The sequence below is a fragment of the Giraffa tippelskirchi genome, chromosome 3 (genome assembly GCF_054371585.1).
Source record: "Giraffa tippelskirchi isolate mGirTip1 chromosome 3, T2T-mGirTip1v1.2.pri, whole genome shotgun sequence".
NCBI classification, from domain to species: Eukaryota; Metazoa; Chordata; class Mammalia; order Artiodactyla; family Giraffidae; genus Giraffa; species Giraffa tippelskirchi.
Window position 1 is genome coordinate 122,327,993 of NC_137277.1, and position 21,240 is coordinate 122,349,232.

General features: G+C 36.7%; 1 protein-coding gene across 22 annotated transcripts in view; it reads left to right on the forward strand.

The window, feature by feature from the left end:
* ZRANB3 (zinc finger RANBP2-type containing 3) overlaps positions 1-21,240 on the forward strand; it is a 270,266-nt gene that overhangs the window by 23,743 nt on the left and 225,283 nt on the right. For 10 of the 22 annotated variants that reach the window (XM_081579182.1, XM_081579184.1, XM_081579200.1 and 7 more), the window contains exon 2: positions 687-854. In XM_081579182.1, the coding sequence (XP_081435308.1) occupies positions 694-854 (161 nt within the window). In that variant the 5' untranslated portion in view covers positions 687-693. Of the gene's footprint in view, positions 1-686; positions 878-21,240 lie in introns of all 22 variants that reach the window. The other 12 variants (XM_081579194.1, XM_081579193.1, XM_081579196.1 and 9 more) reach the window with 2 other exon arrangements.

A 21,240-nucleotide genomic window follows, 5' to 3' on the forward strand; every position in this document is an offset into this window, starting at 1 on the left:
AATAATATTGAGCTACTTAAGTAATTATAAATTTGGAGTTAGTGTCTTTGTATCTTATCATTTTTAAAGTGCAATTTAGGAAATTCCCTGGGGGTCCAGTGGTTAGGACTCTCCACTTTGACTGCTGAGGGCCCAAGTTTCATCCCATCAGGGAACCAATATGCCACAAGCCACATGGTAGGCCCAAATAAATAAATAAATTAAATACATGATAAAATTTAATTTGACTTCATTCTTAGAAAATCTGGTAAATAATGTGAAGATGAGTATCTATAAAAGGATCAACTATAAAAGGAATTTCATCTTTCTGTAACAAATTCATTCCTTATTTAAAAAATAATATATTTCATTTATAAATCTAGTTGATTTATAACTTTTCAGTAATACATTTATTGCTTAAAACAGGGGTTATTGCTACATTATGGCTTAACTGTTAATAGAAGTACAAATGAAATAGAAAATGCTGGTCCCTAGACAGTGCAACAAGTAATTGCTTTTGGATTCAGTGCTTTGAATTTTCTTAATTGCTTATTCTGAGAACATGATTTAACCAGTTTATATCTGGTATATCAAGACTACTAATATGTACTTTAATATTATTATTTATCTTTAATTTTCTAATACACTTAATAATATCTATTTCCTTCACCCCTCCCTCTTGTGATTTTTTGTTTGTTTGTTTTTAGGGTCATCATGTCCAGAGGTCATAACATAAAAAAGTCTCTTATACATCAAATTTCTTCTTCGACAAGTGAATCTTACAAACAGCTGGATTTTTTGCCTGACAAACTAAGAGCAAAGCTGCTTCCTTTCCAGAAAGATGGCATCACTTTTGCCCTGAGAAGAGATGGCAGGTAAGTACTTTTTTCGAGACATGGTAAAATGATAAATCTGTAAAGTGTGTGTGTGTGTGTATAATTTTTTCATTGTTGTTCAGTAGCAAAGAGTCAGATGTGACTGAGCGACTGAACAACAATGAAAAAATTTTTTTGTGTATATGTATTCTTCCCATTGATTTTATTTATTTATTTATTTTTTACTGGATTATGAGATAATAGCTAGATCCTGAATAAATAGAAAGAAAAGCTTTAGAGGACGTTTTTGGTTTAACTGGGAAAACTTCAACTGGACTCTATTAGAGTGATGTTATCAAATTATAGATACAGTGATGGTGTTATAGTTGAACAGAATAATGTTTTTGTTTTGGGAAATGCATGATAAAGAATTTGGGGATAAAGAATCCTGCTGTCTAAAGCCTATTTTCTACATTTTCCCAAAAGGAAAAGACATGTATTTGTTTAGAGAAACTTTGAGGGGTCAGCCAAAATATTAACACTGTGAGCATTTGAATGGTATTATAGTGTGTTCATCATGTTACTCTTTTTGGCTTTTACATGAGAATTTTCCAAAAAACAGAAATTGATCTATTTTTCATGCCTTTATAAATCATCTATCTTTTATCTGTATCTGATTTTAAGATTTTCTCTTTGTCTTTGGAGTACTGCAGTTGCACTATAATTTATTCTATGTGATCTGCTTTTTATTTATCCTGGTTGGTATTATACATTTTTAATGTGGGATTTGTGTCATGTTGATTCTGGGAAATTTTCAGTCTTCAAATATCGATTCTCACCCATTCTCTTCATTATCTTCTTCTGCTACTCCAGTTAGACTTATATTTGACCTTTTCTCTTTATCCTATGCTTCCATTAATGTCTCATTATCTGTGTTGCATTATGGTTGTTTTTAAAAATCTCTCATATATATATGATTGAGCTGTTCTGATCTATTTACTCACATATTCAGTTTTTAAAGAACTTTTTAAATGATGAATAAAGTATATGGAAAAGCATGTGCTGATCATAAACATAGAACTTGAAGATAGCCATTCACCAAAATCACAAAGTAGAACATTACCCGCATCCCAGAAACCTTCCTTTTGCCCTCTCCCAATCCCTCCTTTCCACATGTAATCACCATCCTGACTTATTATGCCACACATTACTTTTACATGTTCAACTGTATTATTGTAATCATCCAATGGACATGAGTTTGGGTAAACTCCGGGAGTTGGCTATGGACAGGGAGGCCTGGAGTGCTGCAGTCAGTGGGGTCGCAGAGTTGGACACGACTGAGCAACTGAGCCGAACTGGACTGAATCATCCATTTGTACTCTTTTGTGTCTGACTTTTCTCATTCACCGTTGCTGCAAGATCCTTCAGTATTGTTGGCATGTAGTTGTAATTGGTTCATTCCCATTGTTATATAAAATGCCATTGGGTAAATATACCATAATTTATTTATTCATTGAACTGTTGATGAGCACTTGGGTTGTTTCTAGTTTGAGGCTTTTAAAGGTAACAGTGCTGTGAACATTCTTAGACTATCCTTTTGATAAAAATATATACACATTTTTATTGTGCATATATCAAGAAGAGGAATCATTGCATTATAATTATGTATATATTCCACTAAGTAGATGCCACCTGTGTTAATCTGTCAGTACTATCAAAATGAAGTATTGACTGGGGGTTGGGGGATGGTTTAACAAGTGAAACTTACTATTTTCACAGTTCTTGAGTCTAGAATTCCAAAATCAAGATGTTGGCAGAGTTGATTGCTTCTCAGAACTGTGAGAGGAGGATCTGTTCCAGGTGTCTCTTGGCTTTTTGTTGGATACCTTCTTCCAATGTCTTTTCACATCATCTTTCTTCTATTTGTGTCAAAAATTTCCCATCTTATAAAGACATCAGTCATAATTGGATTCAGGCCCACCTTAATGACCGGATTACATAGGCAGTGACTCTGTTTCCAAATCAGATCACATTTTGGGGGACTGGGTGCTAAGACTTCAACATATGAATTTTGGGGTTACAGTTCAACCCATAACTTGGCCATACATTTTTCAAAGTGGTTTTACCTATTTATACTTGTGTCCCCAGTGTGTAAGAGTTCCATTTGTACCACCAATACCTCGTTTTGCTTATCTGTAATTTCATTTTAGGTATTCTTATAGGAATATAGTGATATCCACTGAATTTTCACATACATTTTTCTGATGGTAAACAAAGCTTGACAGCTTTTCATATGCTTATTAGCCGTTCAAAAAAAAAGCAAAATGGCTGTCTGAGGAGGCCTTACAGATAGCTGGGAAGAGAAGAGAAGCGAAAAGCAAAGGAGAAAAGGAAAAGATATTCCCATCTGAATGCAGAGTTCCAAAGAATAGCAAGGAGAGATAAGAAAGCCTTCCTCATACTAAGGGGAAGGTTCAATACTAAGGGGAAGGTTCATAGCAATACAGGCGTACCTCAAGAAACAAGAAAAAAATCAAATAAATCAACTAACTCTACACTTAAAGCAACTAGAGAAGGAAGAAATGAAGAACCCCAGGGTCAGTAGAAGGAAAGAAATCTTAAAAATTAGGGCAGAAATAAATGCAAAAGAAACAAAAGAGACCATAGCAAAAATCAACAAAACTAAAAGCTGGTTTTTCGAGAAGATAAACAAAATTGACAAGCCATTAGCCAGACTCATCAAGAAACAAAAGGAGAAGAATCAGATCAACAAAATTAGAAATGAAAATGGAGAGATCACAACAGACTCCACAGAAATACAAAGGATCATAAGAGACTACTACCAACAGCTATATGCCAATAAAATGGACAACTTGGAAGAAATGGACAAATTCTTAGAAAAGTATAACTTCCCAAAACTGAACCAGGAAGAAATAGAAGATCTTAACAGACCCATCACAAGCACGGAAATCGAAACTGTAATCAGAAATCTTCCAGCAAACAAAAGCCCAGGACCAGACGGCTTCACAGCGGAATTCTACCAAAAATTTAGAGAAGCGCTAACACCTATCCTACTCAAACTCTTCCAGAAAATTGCAGAAGATGGTAAACTTCCAAACTCATTCTATGAGGCCACCATCACCCTAATTCCAAAACCAGACAAAGATGTCACAAAAAAGGAAAACTACAGGCCAATATCACTGATGAACATAGATGCAAAAATCCTTAATAAAATTCTAGCAAACAGAATCCAACATCATATTAAAAAGATCATACATCATGACCAAGTGGGCTTTATCCCAGGAATGCAAGGTTTTTTTAACATCCGCAAATCAATCAATGTAATACACCACATTAACAAATTGAAAGAAAAAAACCATATGGTTATCTCAATAGATGCAGAAAAAGCCTTTGACAAAATTCAGCATCCATTTATGATAAAAACCCTCCAGAAAGCAGGAATAGAAGGAACATATCTCAACATAATAAAAGCTATATATGACAAACCCACAGCAAACATCATCCTCAATGGTGAAAAATTGAAAGCATTTCCCCTAAAGTCAGGAACAAGGCAAGGATGCCCACTTTCACCACTACTATTCAACATAGTTTTGGAAGTTTTGGCCACAGCAATCAGAGCTGAAAAAGAAATAAAAGGAATACAGATAGGAAAAGAAGAAGTAAAACTCTGACTGTTTGCAGATGACATGATCCTCTACATAGAAAACCCTAAAGACTCTACTAGAAAATTACTCGAGTTAATTAATGAATATAGTAAAGTTGCAGGATATAAAATTAACACACAGAAATCCCTTGCATTCCTATACTCCAATAATGAGAAAACAGAAAGAGAAATTAAGGAAACAATACCATTCACCATTGCAACAAAAAGAATAAAATACTTAGGAATATATCTACCTAAAGAAACAAAAGACTTATATATAGAAAACTATAAAACACTGATGAAAGAAATCAAAGAGGACACAAACAGATGGAGAAATATACCGTGTTCATGGATTGGAAGAATTAATATAGTGAAAATGAGTATACTACCCAAAGCAATCTATAGATTCAATGCAATCCCTATCAAGCTACCAATGGTATTTTTCACAGAACTAGAACAAATCATCTCACAATTTGTATGGAAATATAAGAAACCTCGAATAGCCAAAGCAATCTTGAGGAAGAAGAATGGAACTGGAGGAATCAACCTGCCTGACTTCAGGCTCTACTACAAAGCCACAGTCATCAAGACAGTATGGTACTGGCACAAAGATAGAAATATAGATCAATGGAACAAAATAGAAAGCCCAGAGATAAACCCACGCACCTATGGACACCTTATCTTCGACAAAGGAGGAAAGAATATACAATGGAGAAAAGACAATCTCTTTAACAAGTGGTGCTGGGAAAACTGGTCAACCACTTGTAAAAGAATGAAACTAGAACACTTCCTAACACCATACACAAAAATAAACTCAAAATGGATTAAAGATCTAAATGTAAGACCAGAAACTATAAAACTCCTAGAGGAAAACATAGGCAAAACACTCTCTGACATAAATCACAGCAGGATCCTCCATGACCCACCTCCCAGAATATTGGAAATAAAAGCAAAAATAAACAAATGGGACCTAATTAAAATTAAAAGCTTTTGCACAACAAAGGAAACTATAAGCAAGGTGAAAAGACAGCCTTCAGAATGGGAGAAAATAATAGCAAACGAAGCAACAGACAAACAATTAATCTCAAAAATATACAAGCAACTTCTGCAGCTGAATTCCAGAAAAATAAACGACCCAATCAAAAAATGGGCCAAAGAACTAAACAGACATTTCTCCAAAGAAGACATACAGATGGCTAACAAACACATGAAAAGATGCTCAACATCGCTCATTATTAGAGAAATGCAAATCAAAACCACGATGAGGTATCATTTCACACCAGTCAGAATGGCTGCTATCCAAAAGTCTACAAGCAATAAATGCTGGAGAGGGTGTGGAGAAAAGGGAACCCTCTTACACTGTTGGTGGGAATGCAAACTAGTACAGCCACTCTGGAGAACAGTGTGGAGATTCCTTAAAAAACTGGGAATAGAACTGCCATATGATCCAGCAATCCCACTGCTGGGCATACACACCGAAGAAACCAGAATTGAAAGAGACACGTGTACCCCAATGTTCATCGCAGCACTGTTTACAATAGCCAGGACATGGAAGCAACCTAGATGTCCATCAGCAGACGAATGGATAAGGAAGCTGTGGTACATATACACAATGGAATATTACTCAGCCATTAAAAAAATACATTTGAATCGTTTCTACTTAGATGGATGAAACTGGAGCCCATTATACAGAGTGAAGTAAGCCAGAAAAACAACAATACAGTATACTAATGCATATATATGGAATTTGAAAGATGGTAACGATAACCCTATATGCGAGACAGAATAACACAGATGCATAGAACAATTTTATGCACTCTGAGGGAGAAGGTGAGGGTGGGACGTTCTGGGAGAATAGCATTGAAACATGTATATTATCATATGTGAAACAGAACACCATTCCATGTTCGATGCATGAGACAAAGGCTCAGGGCCGGGGCAATGGGATGACCCAGAGGGATGGGATGGGGAGGGAGGTGGGTGGGGGGTCCAGGAAGGGGAACACATGTAAACCCATGGCTGATTCATGTCAATGTATGGCCAAAACTATTACAATATTGTAAAGTAATTAGCCCCCAACTAAAATAAATAAATTCATTAAAAATAATAAAAAAAAAAAAGAAAGCCTTCCTCAGCGATCAGTGCAAAGAAATAGAGGAAAACAACAGATTGGGAAAGACTAGAGATCTCTTCAAGAAAATTATAGATACCAAAGGAACACTTCATGCAAAGATAGGCTCGATAAAGGACAGAAATGGTATGGACCTAACAGAAGCAGAAGATAATAAGAAGAGGTGGCAAGAATACACAGAAGAACTGTACAAAAAAGATCTTCATGACCCAGATAATCACGATGGTGTGATCACTCACCTAGAGCCAGACATCCTGGAATGTGAAGTCAAGTGGGCCTTAGAAAGCATCACTACGAACAAAGTTAGTGGAGGTGATGGAATTACAGTTGAGCTATTTCAAATCCTGAAAGATGATGCTGTGAAAGTGCTGCACTCGATATGCCAGCAAATTTGGAAAATTCAGCAGTGGCCACGGGACTGGAAAAGGTCAGTTTTCATTCCAATCCCAAAGAAAGGCAATGCCAAAGAATGCTCAAACTACTGCACAATTGCACTCATCTCACATGCTAGTAAAGTAATGCTCAAAATTCTCCAAGCCAGGCTTCAGCAATACATGAACCATGAACTTCCAGATGTTCAAGCTGGTTTTAGAAAAGGCAGAGGAACCAGAGATCAAATTGCCAATATCCGCTGGGTCATCGAAAAAGCAAGAGAGTTCCAGAAAAACATCTATTTCTGCTTTATGGACTATGCCAAAGCCTTTGACTGTGTGGATCACAATAAACTGTGGAAAATTCTGAAAGAGATGGGAATACCAGACCATCTGACCTGTCTCTTGAGAAACCTGTATGCAGGTCAGGAAGCAACAGTTAGAAGTGGACATGGAACAACAGACTGGTTCCAAATAGGAAAAGGAGTCCGTCAAGGCTGTATATTGTCACCCTGCTTATTTAACTTATATGCAGAGTACATCATGAGAAACGCTGGGCTGGAAGAAACACAAGCTGGAATCAAGATTGCCAGGAGAAATATCAATAACCTCAGATATGTGGATGACACCACCCTTATGGTAGAAAGTGAAGAAGAACTAAAGAGCCTCTTGATGAAGGTGAAGGAGGAGAGTTAAAAAGTTGGCTTAAAGCTCAACGTTCAGAAAACTAAGATCATGGCATCTGGTCCCATCACTCCATGGGAAATAGATGGGGAAACAGTGGAAACAGTGTCAGAGTTTATTTTTTTGGGCTCCAGAATCACTGCTGATGGTGACTGCAGCCATGAAATTAAAAGATGCTTACTCCTTGGAAGGAAGTTTATGGCCAACCTAGATAGCATATTTGAAAGGAGAGACATTACTTTGCCAACAAAAGTCCGTCTAGTCAAGGCTATGGTTTTTCCAGTGGTCATTTATGGATGTGAGGGTTGGATGGTGAAGAAAGCTGAGCGCTGCAGAATTGATGCTTTTGAACTGTGGTGTTGGAGAAGACTCTTGAGAGTCCCTTGGACTGCAAGGAGATCCAATCAATCCATCCTAAAAGAGATCAATCCTGGGTGTTCATTGGACGGTCTGATGTTGAAGCTGAAACTCCAATACTTTGGCCACCTCATGCGAAGGGTTGACTCATTGGAAAAGACCGTAATGCTGGGGAGGATTGGGGGCGAGAGGAGAAGGGGACAACAGAGGATGAGATGGTTGGATGGTTGGACTCGATGAACATGGGTTTGGGTAGACTCCGGGAGTTGGTGATGGACAGAGAGGCCTGGCATGCTGCGATTCATGGGGTTGCAAAGAGTCGGACACGACTGAGCGACTGAACTGAACTGAACTGATTAGCCGTTCGGATATCCTCTTCTGTTAAGTGCTTATTCCTGTCTTATCCATTTTTCTACTGGGTTATCTGCTTTCCTTTTTCTTACCATTTTGTAGAGACTTACCAGATTTATATTCTGGATGAGTCTTTTTTCAGGTATCTGTGTTGCAAATGATTTTTCTCAGGCTATCACTTGCCTTTACACTCTCTTAATGATGCCTTGATAAGCAGACATTCTCAAATCTAATTTCCTGTTAAATATTCTTTACTGGTATTGTGTTTTATGGCTCACACTTTTTGTGTCATATTTAAGAAATCTTTGCCTACTACAAGGTTGTGAAGATACTTTCTTGTGTTTTCGTCTAAAAACTTCTTTGTCTTATGTTTTTACATTTATAATGACAATCTACTTGGTCTTTTTGTTGGTTTGTTTGGCTGCTTTACTTGCAGGAGCTTAGTTCCTGGACCAGGGATTGAAGCCAGTCCCTTGGCAATGAAAGCTCAGAGTCCCAATCACTGGGCTGCCAGGGAATTCCCTGCAGTCTACTTGGAATTGATTTTTATATATATCGTGTAAGGCAGTGGCCCCAACCTTTTTTGGCACTAGGGACCAGTGTCATGGAGGACAATTTTTCCACACAACGTGGTGGTAGGGGGAGGGAATGGTTTTGGGATGATTCAAGAGCCCTGCATTTGTTGTGCACTTTATTTCTATTATTATTACATCAACTCCACATCAGATCATATAGGCATTAAATCCCAGAGGTTGGGGACCCTAGGGGTAAGGTAGAGGTGATGGTGGATTAATAGGTTATTTATTTAATTTTTATATATGAACATAAAATTGCACCATCACAATTTATTAAAAAGACCAGCTTTCCCCCACTGCACTAGAGTGTCACATTTGTTATAAATCAAGTAGTTCTATGTGTATCTCTCTATTATAAGTGCTGTTGAATAGAACTTTCTGCCATGATAGAAATGTTAGTATATGTACTGTTCAATTTAGTAGCTGGCCACTGAGATGTTGAAATGTAGCAAGTGCTCAAAATGACTGAATTTTTTATTTTAACTAATTTTAATTTATTGAAATAGCTACATATGTTTAGTGGCTACCATATGGGACCGTGTAGGTGTAGATTCTTTTTTCTGTTTGAACGATTGCCAATCTTCGTGACAGGACCATACTTCTTAATTGCTATAACTTTATAACAGATATTTTAGTATAAGTTTTTTAACCCTGTTCTTTTTTCAAAATTGCTTTTTCTATTGTTGACTCTCTACGTTGCCCTTAAATTCTATAACTCATTATTCAGTTTTCACAAAAAAGTTGCTAGGATTGTGAATGGGATTGTTTTGCATATATAGGTCAGTTTGAGGAGAATTGATATCTTTACAATAGAGAGTATTTTAATGCATGAATGTGAATTATTCTTCCATTTCTTTAGTTGTTCTACTTTTACTTTCACCTCAATTATTATATCATCTTCCCCTTATTTAATTTCTGTTTCAATAAAGTATTTTGAGTTCTTTTGTTTGTTGTTGTGTTATTGTTTTTTGGCTACACCATGCATGGCTTCTGGAATTTTAGTTTCCAGGTGATGGGTCAAACTTCATGGCAGTGAGAACATGGAGTCCTAACCACTGGGCTGTCAGGGAATTCCCTTGATAAAATTTTATAGTTTTCAGTATATAATTTTTCACATATATCATTAAATTTATTCCTAGGTATTTAATATTTTTGGTGCTGCTATAAATTATCTTTTCCCCCTAGGTATTTAATATTTTTGGTGCTATTATAAGTTGTCTTTCTCCTCCCCTTGCTGTTTTTGTTTTTTCTTTGCTCAGCTCTCCAAAATTTGACTATGATGTGCCTAAGTATGGTTTTCTTTGCATTTATGCTTCTTAATCAGTGGACTGATGTCATTCATTAGCTCTGCATAATTCTCAGTTGTTATCTCTTCAACTACTATTTTTGCTCCTTCTTAATATGTCTTTAAAGTGAAAAGTGAAAGTGAAGTTGCTCAGTCGTGTTCCACTCTTTGTGACCCCATGGACTGTAGCCTACCAGGGTCCTCTGTCCATGGGATTTTCCAGGCAAGAATACTGGAGTGGGTTGCCATTTCCTTCTCCATGCCTCCAGTTATATCCATTGGACCTTTTCTCAGTGTCTCACATATCTCTCATTGCATTTTTTGCATTTTCTTACTTTAAATTTCTCTGCTTCAGTTGGATATTTTTGTTTAGCCATAGTTTTGTTAACTTTTGTTATGTTTCACTGTTATGTTAATCTATTGAATTCTTTTAAGGAAGAGATACCACTCAAAGTACCAGTAACCAAAACCCATGCAGTATGTCTAAAACAAGGAAGCTGAATTTATTACTTGCTAAGCAAGGAAGACTTAGACTTCTTAGACTTCTTGTGCTTCTTAGACTGGCTCTCTAAACAAAGTGAAAAGTTGGTATTGTATCTGGTTTGGGGGAAGTCTGTAGACTTTTAAAAAGCAGGATTATTTAAGAACTTGCTGAATTTCAAAGTATAGTTTATAGAGATTAGCTGACTAATGTCAAAGAACAGTCAGTCCTTTCCTTTCTTGAAATTGAAGAATAGGAGCATTCTGTTTTCTGTTCCTAATGTCAGATAGTATATCCAGTTTCTGTCTGCCTGTTATGTTGTTGGTATCCCTTTTCTTGCCATGTAGGCAATTTCTTTCATTCCATCTCTTATTTCTGTAAATATCTAGAATAGAGTTACATTATCTGAAGTCCTTTGGAGGCGCATTTTGCCTTTCGTTGTTATTGTTATTCGTGATAGCTTATTTCGCAAATGTATTTGCTAATTGAAAATTTTTTTTTAATAGTCAGGTAATCTTAATTTCTGGGGATTTTAAGAAACCTAAATAGTGGGTAAATTCTTTTAGGGAGAATTGACAAAATTAAAAATTTGGTTTAGCATTTTCCAGGTCACATGGGCAGTATCTAATTCATTTTTAGGTAGGCTGATGATTATAAGTTTTGATCATTGATTTTCTCCCCATGCCAAGCCTTACGTCTCCTTAGTGGCTTTTAAAATTATTTAGGTATAATTAAATTTAATAAAATGAACAGGTTTCAAATATACAGTTCAGTGGATTCTGCTGCCTGTATACCTCTGTGTTTTCAGGCATGTCAGTCAGCATATAAAATACTTCCATCTTCCAGAATAGGCTGCTTTTTAGTCAACACCTTCCCCCTGAGTTAGATAACCAGTGACCTGTCTCTTGAGAAACCTGTATGCAGGTCAGGAAGCAACAGTTAGAACTGGACATGGAACAACAGACTGGTTCCAAATAGGAAAAGGAGTCCGTCAAGGCTGTATATTGTCACCCTGCTTATTTAACTTATATGCAGAGTACATCATGAGAAACGCTGGGCTGGAAGAAACACAAGCTGGAATCAAGATTGCCGGGAGATATATCAATAACCTCAGATATGCGGATGACACCACCCTTATGGCAGAAAGTGAAGAAGAACTAAAGAGCCTCTTGATGAAGGTGAAAGAGGAAAGTGAAAAAGTTGGCTTAAAGCTCAACGTTCAGAAAACTAAGATCATGGCATCTGGTCCCATCACTCCATGGGAAATAGATGGGGAAACAGTGGAAACAGTGTCAGGCTTTACTTTTTTGGGCTCCAGAATCACTGCTGATGGTGACTGCAGCCATGAAATTAAAAGACGCTTACTCCTTGGAAGGAAGGTTATGGCCAACCTAGATAGCATGTTTAAAAGCAGAGACATTACTTTGCCAACAAAAGTCCGTCTAGTCAAGACTATGGTTTTTCTAGTGGTCATGTATGGATGTGAAAGTTGGACGGTGAAGAAAGCTGAGCGCCGCAGAATTGATGCTTTTGAACTGTGGTGTTGGAGAAGACCTTTGAGAGTTTCTTGGACTGCAAGGAGATCCAATCAATCCATCCTAAAAGAGATCAATCCTGGGTGTTCATTGGATGGTCTGATGTTGAAGCTGAAGCTCCAATACTTTGGCCACCTCATGCGAAGGGTTGACTCATTGGAAAAGACCCTAATGCTGGGTAGGATTGGGGGCGGGAGGAGAAGGGGACGACAGAGGATGAGATGGTTGGATGGCATCACCGACTCGATGAACATGGGTTTGGGTAGACTCCGGGAGTTGGTGATGGACAGAGAGGCCTGGCGTGCTGCAATTCATGGGGTCGCAGAGAGTCGGACACGACTGAGCGACTGAACTGAACTGAACTGAACTGATCTATTTTCTGTCACCAGAATGTACTTTTTCGTAGTTACTTGATGCTGTCTTAATTTTTTTAACTTTTTATTTTGAAGTAATTTTAACTTATAGAAAAGTTATTATGAAAAGTATAGAAATAGCTTTCATATACCTTTTACCTAGTTTAATTATAAACATTTTGCACGTAAGTTTTACTTTTTTAGTTCTCTCTTCCTTCCCCCTCTCTCTCTACATACATGGTTTATTGTTTTTTTCTGAATCACTTTAGAGTAGGTTACATATATCATGATCCTTTAACCTGGAATATTTCAATGTAGTATATATTTTTTAAGAGCACAGATATTCTCTAATATAGCCACAGTACATTTATCAAATTCAGGAAATCTAACTTCTATGTAATTCTTTAATCTACATGGGGAAGTATGCATGCATGTGTGTGTGCTTAGTCATTCAGTCGTGTCTAACTCTTTGCAACCCTTTAGACTGTAGCCCGCCAGTCTCCTCTGTCCATTGGATTTTTCAGGCAAGAATACTGAAATGAGTTGCCATGCTCTCCTCCAGGGGATCTTCCTGACCCAGTGATTGAGCCTGCATTTCCTGTGTCCACTGCATTGCAGGCAGATTCTTTACCTGCTGAGCCATTTGGAGAAGCCCTTAATCTACACATCAGTTGTCACTGGTACTAATAATATCCTCATAGCATTTTTTTACTTTTAGCACAAGATCCAGTCCCAGATCAATTTTTGCATTTAGTGATATCTCTTTCCTTTAACGTAGGGCATTTCCACAGCCTTTCATGACACTAGTGTTTTGGTTTTTTTTTAAGAATATGTGTGCTAAGTTGCTTCAGTCGTGTCTGACTCTGTGTGACAGTGTGGACTGTGGCCTGCCAGGCTCCTCTGTCCATGGGATTCTCCAGGCAAGAATACTGGAGTGGGTTGCCATCCAGGGAATCTTCCTGACCCAGGGATCTAACCGGCATCTGTTACATCTCCTGCATTGACAGGCAGATTCTTTACCACTAGTGCTACCCGGGAAGCCCCTTTGAAGAATATAGGGCTGTTTATTTTATAGAATGTCTCAATTTCTTTAAGTATTTTCTCTTGACAGGATTTAGATTAGTCCTTTCTGGATTAGTATGTGAGATCAAGATCCTGTCCTTGTCAGGATATTGCTTTTGTAGACACACTGTATCTGTCAACCCCTCACTGGTAGTATTAATTTTGATTGCTAGTCAATATATATAGTTATTATTTTCCCATCTCTCAGTTGTTGCCTGTTTAGCAAACAGCTAACAAGAAATGTTAAGACAGACAAATACATTTCTCCTTATTCATTTTTCCTCTTGGATTTAGCATCCGTAGATAATTATTGCTCAAAATAATTTTTGCCATGTAGTTGTTAAAATGTTGATTTATCGACTGGCATTTGGCACTAAGGAAGAGCCCTCCCTCTGCCCAACAATTTCTTTCTCTCTATCTCTGCTCTATTCATCCCTCCTCAAAATGGGACCATGGAACACTATGTACATTGAATGGGTTCTAATCCGTTTTGGTACCATAGCTTACATTTCTCTCTTTCGGAACTTGTTTTGAGTGGAATACAGTTTATATGTATCTGACTTCTCTTGTTCAACATGTTTTTGAGATTCATATACATTCTTTTGATCTATGACTGTTATATATTTATTAACTTAATGATGGTCATTTGTATTGGTTTTAATTTAGGAGTCTTATAATAAAGATGGTATTAACATTCCTACAAGTCCTTTTTTGACATGCTTTCAACTCTCTTGCTTGGTTTTAGGGTAGCTGTCTGTTTAACTTTGTAAGAAAACTGCCAAACTGCCCAACTTTTTTCCCAACCCATCAGCAATATATGCGAGTTCTCTATGCTTGAAGTCTTTGCTAACATTTGATGTTGTCAGCTTATATCATTTTAGCTACTCACAATGAATAGATCTTCAAGAAGAAGCTCATTGTATTTTAATTCATGTCTTCCTAATGGCTAATGATGTTGACATCTTTTCCTGTGCTTATTTGCTGTCTATCTCTCTACATGACATAGATTTATCTTATCCTAATGCTTTACCTGTGTTTTCTTTTAATCACTGATTTGAAGGAGTTCTTTTCATATTCTGAATAAATGACCTTTGTCAGATATGTGAGTTATGAATATTTTCTCCTAGTCTGTACCTTGCCTTTTATTTTGCTTTTTGGCTGTGCTGCTCAGCATGTGGAATCTTAGTTCCCCAACCAGGAATCAAAACCACGCCCCCTGCAGTGGAAGCTTGGAGTCTTAACCGTGGACCTCCAGGGAAATCCTCTACCCATGCCTTTTAATTTTCTTCAGAATATCCCTTGATAAATAGAAATTTTTAATTTTGATAAAATCCAATTTATGCAGTTCTTATACTGTAGTGGTTTTTTAAAATCAATTTTTATTGAAATATAATTGATTTATAGTGTTGTGTTTCTGCTGTACAGCAAAGTGATTCAGTTATGTGTGTGTGTGTATGTGTTAGTTGCTTGGTTGTTTCTGACTCTTTGCAACCTCATGGATTATAGCACACCAGGTTCCTCTGTCCATGGAGTTTTTCAGGCAAGATGACGAGTGGGTAACCATTCCCTTCTGTAGGGGTTCACAACCCATGGATCAAACCCAGTTGCCTTCGTTGCAGGCAGATTCTTTACCATCTGAGCCACCACAGGAGACCATATCTGTGGTGTAAGAAAAGACTTACTTCTGACAACATAAAAAGCACTACGATAAATCGACCTATAGCACAGGGTTCTCTATTCAATACACTTTAATGACCTATATGGGAAAAGAATCTAAAAAGAGTGGATATATATATTACATATAAAAAAAGTAGAGTTTCTTGTGCTATACAGTAGGTTTATTGCAGTGCTTTTTATGTTGTCAGCAATAAGTCTTTTCTTACCCCAAAATCATAGATATGGTCTCCTGTGTTTTGTATTGAAAGCTTTATAGTTTTAGCTTTTGTGTTTTGATAGATTTTTCACCTCAAATTAATTTTTTTATATGGGGTGAGATGAGAGTTCTAGGTTCAGATTTCTTTCACTCTGGTATCCAGTTATTCAGCACCATTTGTAGAAAAGTTTCTATATATTCTTTTCCATAAATTACCTTTGTGCCCTTGTGGCAAAGCAGTTGACCAAACATGTATAAATCTACTTCCCATTAGTTTCCTTTTGATTTTAACCCTCTTTCTATTGTCACCCCTTTCCCATTTTCACTTATGTTGTAGCTTTCTTAGGCTCACGTTTTGTTTAGGATCCTCACTTCCACTGTTCACTTTGTATATGTCTGTTGCTCTGCTTGACTGTTAGTTAAGTCTTCAGGTTCCCTTTTGGTGGTGTCTGCAGGCTCCTTCAATGTGGCCTGTAGCCTTATCACAAACTTGTTACTCTGGGTTTGACTTTCTCTCTTGTTTCTGGTCATTGTAAAGTTTTTTTTTACTTTTCTTCAGGCCAGCTCTACATTTTATAATAAAATACAGTATTTTATCTAATTATTATTTTTCAGTTCAGTCGCTCACTCATGTCCGACTCTTTGCCACCCAATGGACTGCAGCATGCCAGGTTTCCCTGCTGATCACCAACTCCCAGAGCTTGCTCAAACTCATGTCCATTGAGTTGGTGATGCCATCCAACCATCTCATTCTCTGTCGTCTGCTTGTCCTCCTGCCTTCAGTCTTTTCCAGCATCAGGGTCTTTTCCAATGGGTCAGTTTTTCACATCCGGTGGCCAAAGTATTGGAGTTTCAGCTTCAGCGTCAGTCCTTCAAATGAATATTCAGGACTGATTTTCTTTAGGATGGACTGGTTTGATCTCCTTGCAGTCCAAGGGACTCTCAAGAGTTTTCTCCAAGACCACAATTCAAAAGCATCAATTCTTCTGCACTCAGCTTTCTTTGTAGTCCAACTCTCACATCCATATATGACTACTGGAAAAACCATAGCTTTGACTAGATGGACCTTGGTTGACAAAGTAATGTCTCTGCTTTTTAATATGCTGTCTAGGTTGGTTATGGCTTTTCTTCCAAGGAGCAAGCATCTTTTAATTTCATGGCTGCAGTCACCATCTGCAATGATTTTGGAGCCCCCAAAAATAGTCTCACTGTTTCCATTGTTTCCCCATCTATTTTCCATGAAGTGATAGTACTGGATGCCATGATCTTAGTTTTCTGAATGTTGAGCTTTAAGCCAGCTTTTTCACTCTCCTCTTTCACTTTCATCAAGAGGCTCTTTAGTTCTTCTTCGCTTTCTGACATAAGGGTGGTGTCATCTGAATATCTGAGATTATTGATATTTCTCCCTGCAATCTTGATTCCAGCTTGTGCTTCTTCCAGCCTGGCATTTCTCATGATGTACTCTGCATTACTATTTTTAGGTGTTTGAAAAGGAAAAGGTTGTTAGAATATCTAAATCACCATAGTACTGGGAGCATAAATCTTAATCTTACTGTTAAATCTTCATTTGGGATTATACTCTTTATCATTATAAAATACCTGTATTATAAAATTAGTTAATTCTTTCATTTTATACTCTAAATTTAATCCTGTGTAATATCCCAACAACTATTTAATTTTAATTAAAAAAATTTTTAACTTTATTTTATTGATTATTAGTTCATTTACAATGTTGTATTAATTTCTGCTGTGTGTGCGTGTGTGCTAAGTCACTATAGTCATGTCCGACTCTTGCAACCCCATGGATTGTAACTGGCCAGGCTCCTCTGTCCATGGAATTCTCCAGGCAAGTATACTGGAGTGGATTACCATTCCCTTCTCCAGGAGATCTTCCCAACCCAAGGATGACACCTGTGTCTCTTGCATTGCAGGCGGATTCCTTACCTCTGAGTCACTGGAGAAGCTCTATTTCTTTTGGACCATACTTTTTTTTTTCTTTAGCATACTTTTAACTATCTTTCTATTTTCACCCTTTTTTGAGACAGTTCTTTAGATGTATTTTTAAGTCTTAGATTTCCCTTTGTGAATCAGTTTTCTTTTCTCTTAAGAATTATTAAGCTCACTTTCATTCATTGACTTTAGAACTATGTTTGGTCTTAATTCTGTCATCATAGTATTTGTTACCGTTTCTTTTCCTAAAAATATGTTACTATACAATCTTTGTGTGAGCCAATAAACATGTGATTAACATTTTCTTTCTGGTTAGAATGAGTTTTTAGTAATTCGAAAGGTATAGACTTTGAATTCACTGGTCATATTTATAACTATAGCTTATATTACTTGGATCTCTATTTTATTAGACAACATTTTCTAATTCCCAGTGTAGTGATAGTTGGTGTAGTTCATTTTTCTCCCTTTCTACCTTCTTTCTCAGCATATCATAGTAATTGGTTATTTTTCTTGAAGTCACCTTTGTATTTTTAAAAATACTTATAATTTATTCCTACCATATACTTAGATTATTTTCCTTTCCAACTTGAAATGAGGTTTGCCTTTTTCCTCTCTTACTTCTTGATAGGTATGTAATTTCTGTATTGTTGTTGTCTATAGCTGTTGCTTTCTCTTCTATATGCAGATTATTAAAACACTAAGTAATTTCATTACTTCCCTTCAGTCCATTTTGTTTCTGTATAGTATTCTTTGGTTGAAGTTAGCTTTTTAAAAATTTTTAGAAGAGCTAATAGGAAACCAGTTTCCTAGGTTCTTACATTTTAAAAATGTCTTTACACAGAGTTTATCCTAAATGACAAATTGGCTGGGTAAGAAATTCCTCAGTCTCAGTTTCTTTTCTGGCTGATGTTCTAGGCTATTCACTGTTTGCTGTAGATATTCTGAGGGCTGCCTGGGTATTTTTTCTCCAGAGATGATTGATTTTTTTGGTCTCACTACCCTTTTGGCAGTCTAGTACTGGAATATGTCTTAGTGTTGATGCTTCTATGTCTCTTTCCTGGATGTGCTATATTATTTTAATCTCTAGTTTATATTTTTCTTTCATTTCTGGAAAATTTACTTGAATTATATGGAGAGCAGTTTTTCAATTCTTTCATTTTTTAAAAATTCTTTTAAACCACCAGATATGCTTGTGTTTGTTGATTACTGTTGGCTTATCATCTCTATCATTTGTATTTTCTGTCATTATATTTCATAATTTATTTTTTTCTCTAAAACCCTTTTTGGTTTGTTCATTCCCTTTGAAAATTTTCTTTAAATCATGTCCTGTGTGTACTTTATTTTTTAGCAGTGCCTGTTTTTTCTTCTGCTTTCATTTGGTCTTCATTTCAGTGGTGTTTATTTTTCTTTTACTTCTCTGACCTGTCAGTTCATCTTTAATTTCTTTTTTTTTTTTTTTGCTATAGCTTCGTCAAGTTTTTGTGTTTCTGCTTTATTTGTCTTGTGTTATAGAGGTAATTAAAACTTAAATTTATAGCTAACTGTTTAATTATGTTTTTCATCTGCTTCATGGGTAGTTTTTTTCTTGTGTGTTTTTTCTTTTGATTTCTATTTTTCTTTCCTTCTTTATATTTGTAACATTGATTTAAAAAAAAATATTCATCATTCAATGAGGAAAATTTTTCCTAAGCCTACTATTTGCAAAAGATCACCTCAGAGAGGCTTAATATTCTAAACTAACACCATTCTCTTTATGATACTATTTCTTCAAAAAATATTATTTTATTTTTATTGAAGTATGGTTGAAGTATGGTTGATTTACAATATTGTGTTTTAGGTGCATAGCATAATGATCTAGTGTATTTGCAGATTGTATTCCATTATAAGTTATTATAAGATAATGAGTATAATTCCCTGTGCTATATAGTATATCCTTGTTGCTTATCTCATTAATATATAGTTTTTATCTATTAATCTCATACCCCTAATATGTCCCTCTCGACCTTTCTCTCTCCCCTTTGGTCACTACAGATTTGTTTTCCACTCATTGGTATTTATGAGTCCATTTTGTATATACAGTACATTCATTTGTATTATGTTTTTACATATAAGTAATATTATATAGCATTTGTTTTTCTCTTTCTGGCTTATTTCACTGAGCATAATATTCTCTAGGTCCATCCACATTGCTGCAGATGGTAGTATTTCATCCTTCTCTATGCCTGAGTAATACTTCATTGTATGAGAGTGTGTGTGTGTGTGTGTGTGTGTGTAATGTATCACATCTTCTGTTTTTTAATTTTATTTTCTGGCTGCCCTGGGACTTTGTTGCTGCATGTAGACTTCCTCTAGTTGCAGCAAGTGGGGGCTACTCTTTAGTTACAGTGCACAGGCATCTCATTGCAGTGGCTTCTCTTGTTGTGGAGCACAGGCTCTAGAGTGCAGGCTTCAGTAGGTGTGACACTTGGGCTCAGTAGTTGTGGTATACAGGCTTAGTTGCTTCACGGCACATGGGATCATCCCAGACAAGGGTTCAAATCCATGTCCCCTGCATTGACAGGTGGATTTTTAAGCACTGAACCAACAGGGAAGTTCCATGTATCACATTTTCTTAATCCAGTTGTCTACTGATGGGCACTTGAGTTGCTTCTGTGTCTTTGGCTATTGTAAATATTGCTGCTATGATCATTGGGGTACATGTATCTTTTCTGTGGAATTTATGGATCATGTGGTAGTTCTATTTTTAGTTTTTTTAAGGCACCTCCATGCTGTTTTCCACAGTGACAGTTACCTTCCCACCAACAGTAGACGAGGTTTCCCTTTTCTCCACATTCTTCTCCAACATTTGTTTCTTGTAGACTTTTTTTATTGTTAATATTTATTAATTTATTTGACTGTGCTGGGTCTTAGTGGCGACAGACAGGATCTTCCATCTTCTTCGTGATATGTGGGATCTTCAGCTGCAGCCTGCGAGATCGAGTTCCCTGACCAGAGATCAAACCCAGGACTGCTGCATTGGAGTTTGGAGGCTTAGCTGCTCGACCAGCAGAGAAGTCCCCTATTTGTAGACTTTTTGATGATAGTCGTCAAAAAGTGTGTGTGAGGTATGAGGTGAAGTGGGTGTGAGGTGAAGACCTTATTTTGGTTTTGATCTCCGTTTCTCTAATAATTACGGATGCTGAACATCTTTTCATGTGCCATCTGCATGTCTTCTTTGGAAAGATGTCTATTCAAATTTTCTGCCAACTTTTTGTTTGGATTGTTTGGTTTTTTGATATTGAGTTGTATGAGCTGTTTGTATGTTTTGGATATTAACCCTTTGTTATATGCATCATTTGCAAAGATTTTATCCCTTTTCATAGGTTGTCTTTTCATTTTGTCGGTGGTTTCCTTTGCCGTGCAAAAGCTTTTAAGTTTAATTAGGTCCTTTTTGCTTTTTTTGCATTTATTTATTTTGCCTTAGGAGACTGGTCCAAGAAACTATTTCTATGATTTACATCAAAGACTGCTTTGCCTGTTTTCTCTTCTGGGAGTTTTATGGTTTCATGTTTATGACATGTAACTTTTATATGTAACTTATTTCTTTTGGTTGTATTACCCGAGCAGAAGAAATCCACATAGCAGGGAAACTAATGATGCAGAGATTCTCGGTCTTCTCCCAGCTTTTCTCTACTTCTCCCATTTGGGGTTTCATCATTGAGCCTCACCTCCCCTGCTTCTCCTTGCAGCCAGACTGGACCCAGGGATATTCTGGCTGCCAGTCTGTCTAGCCTG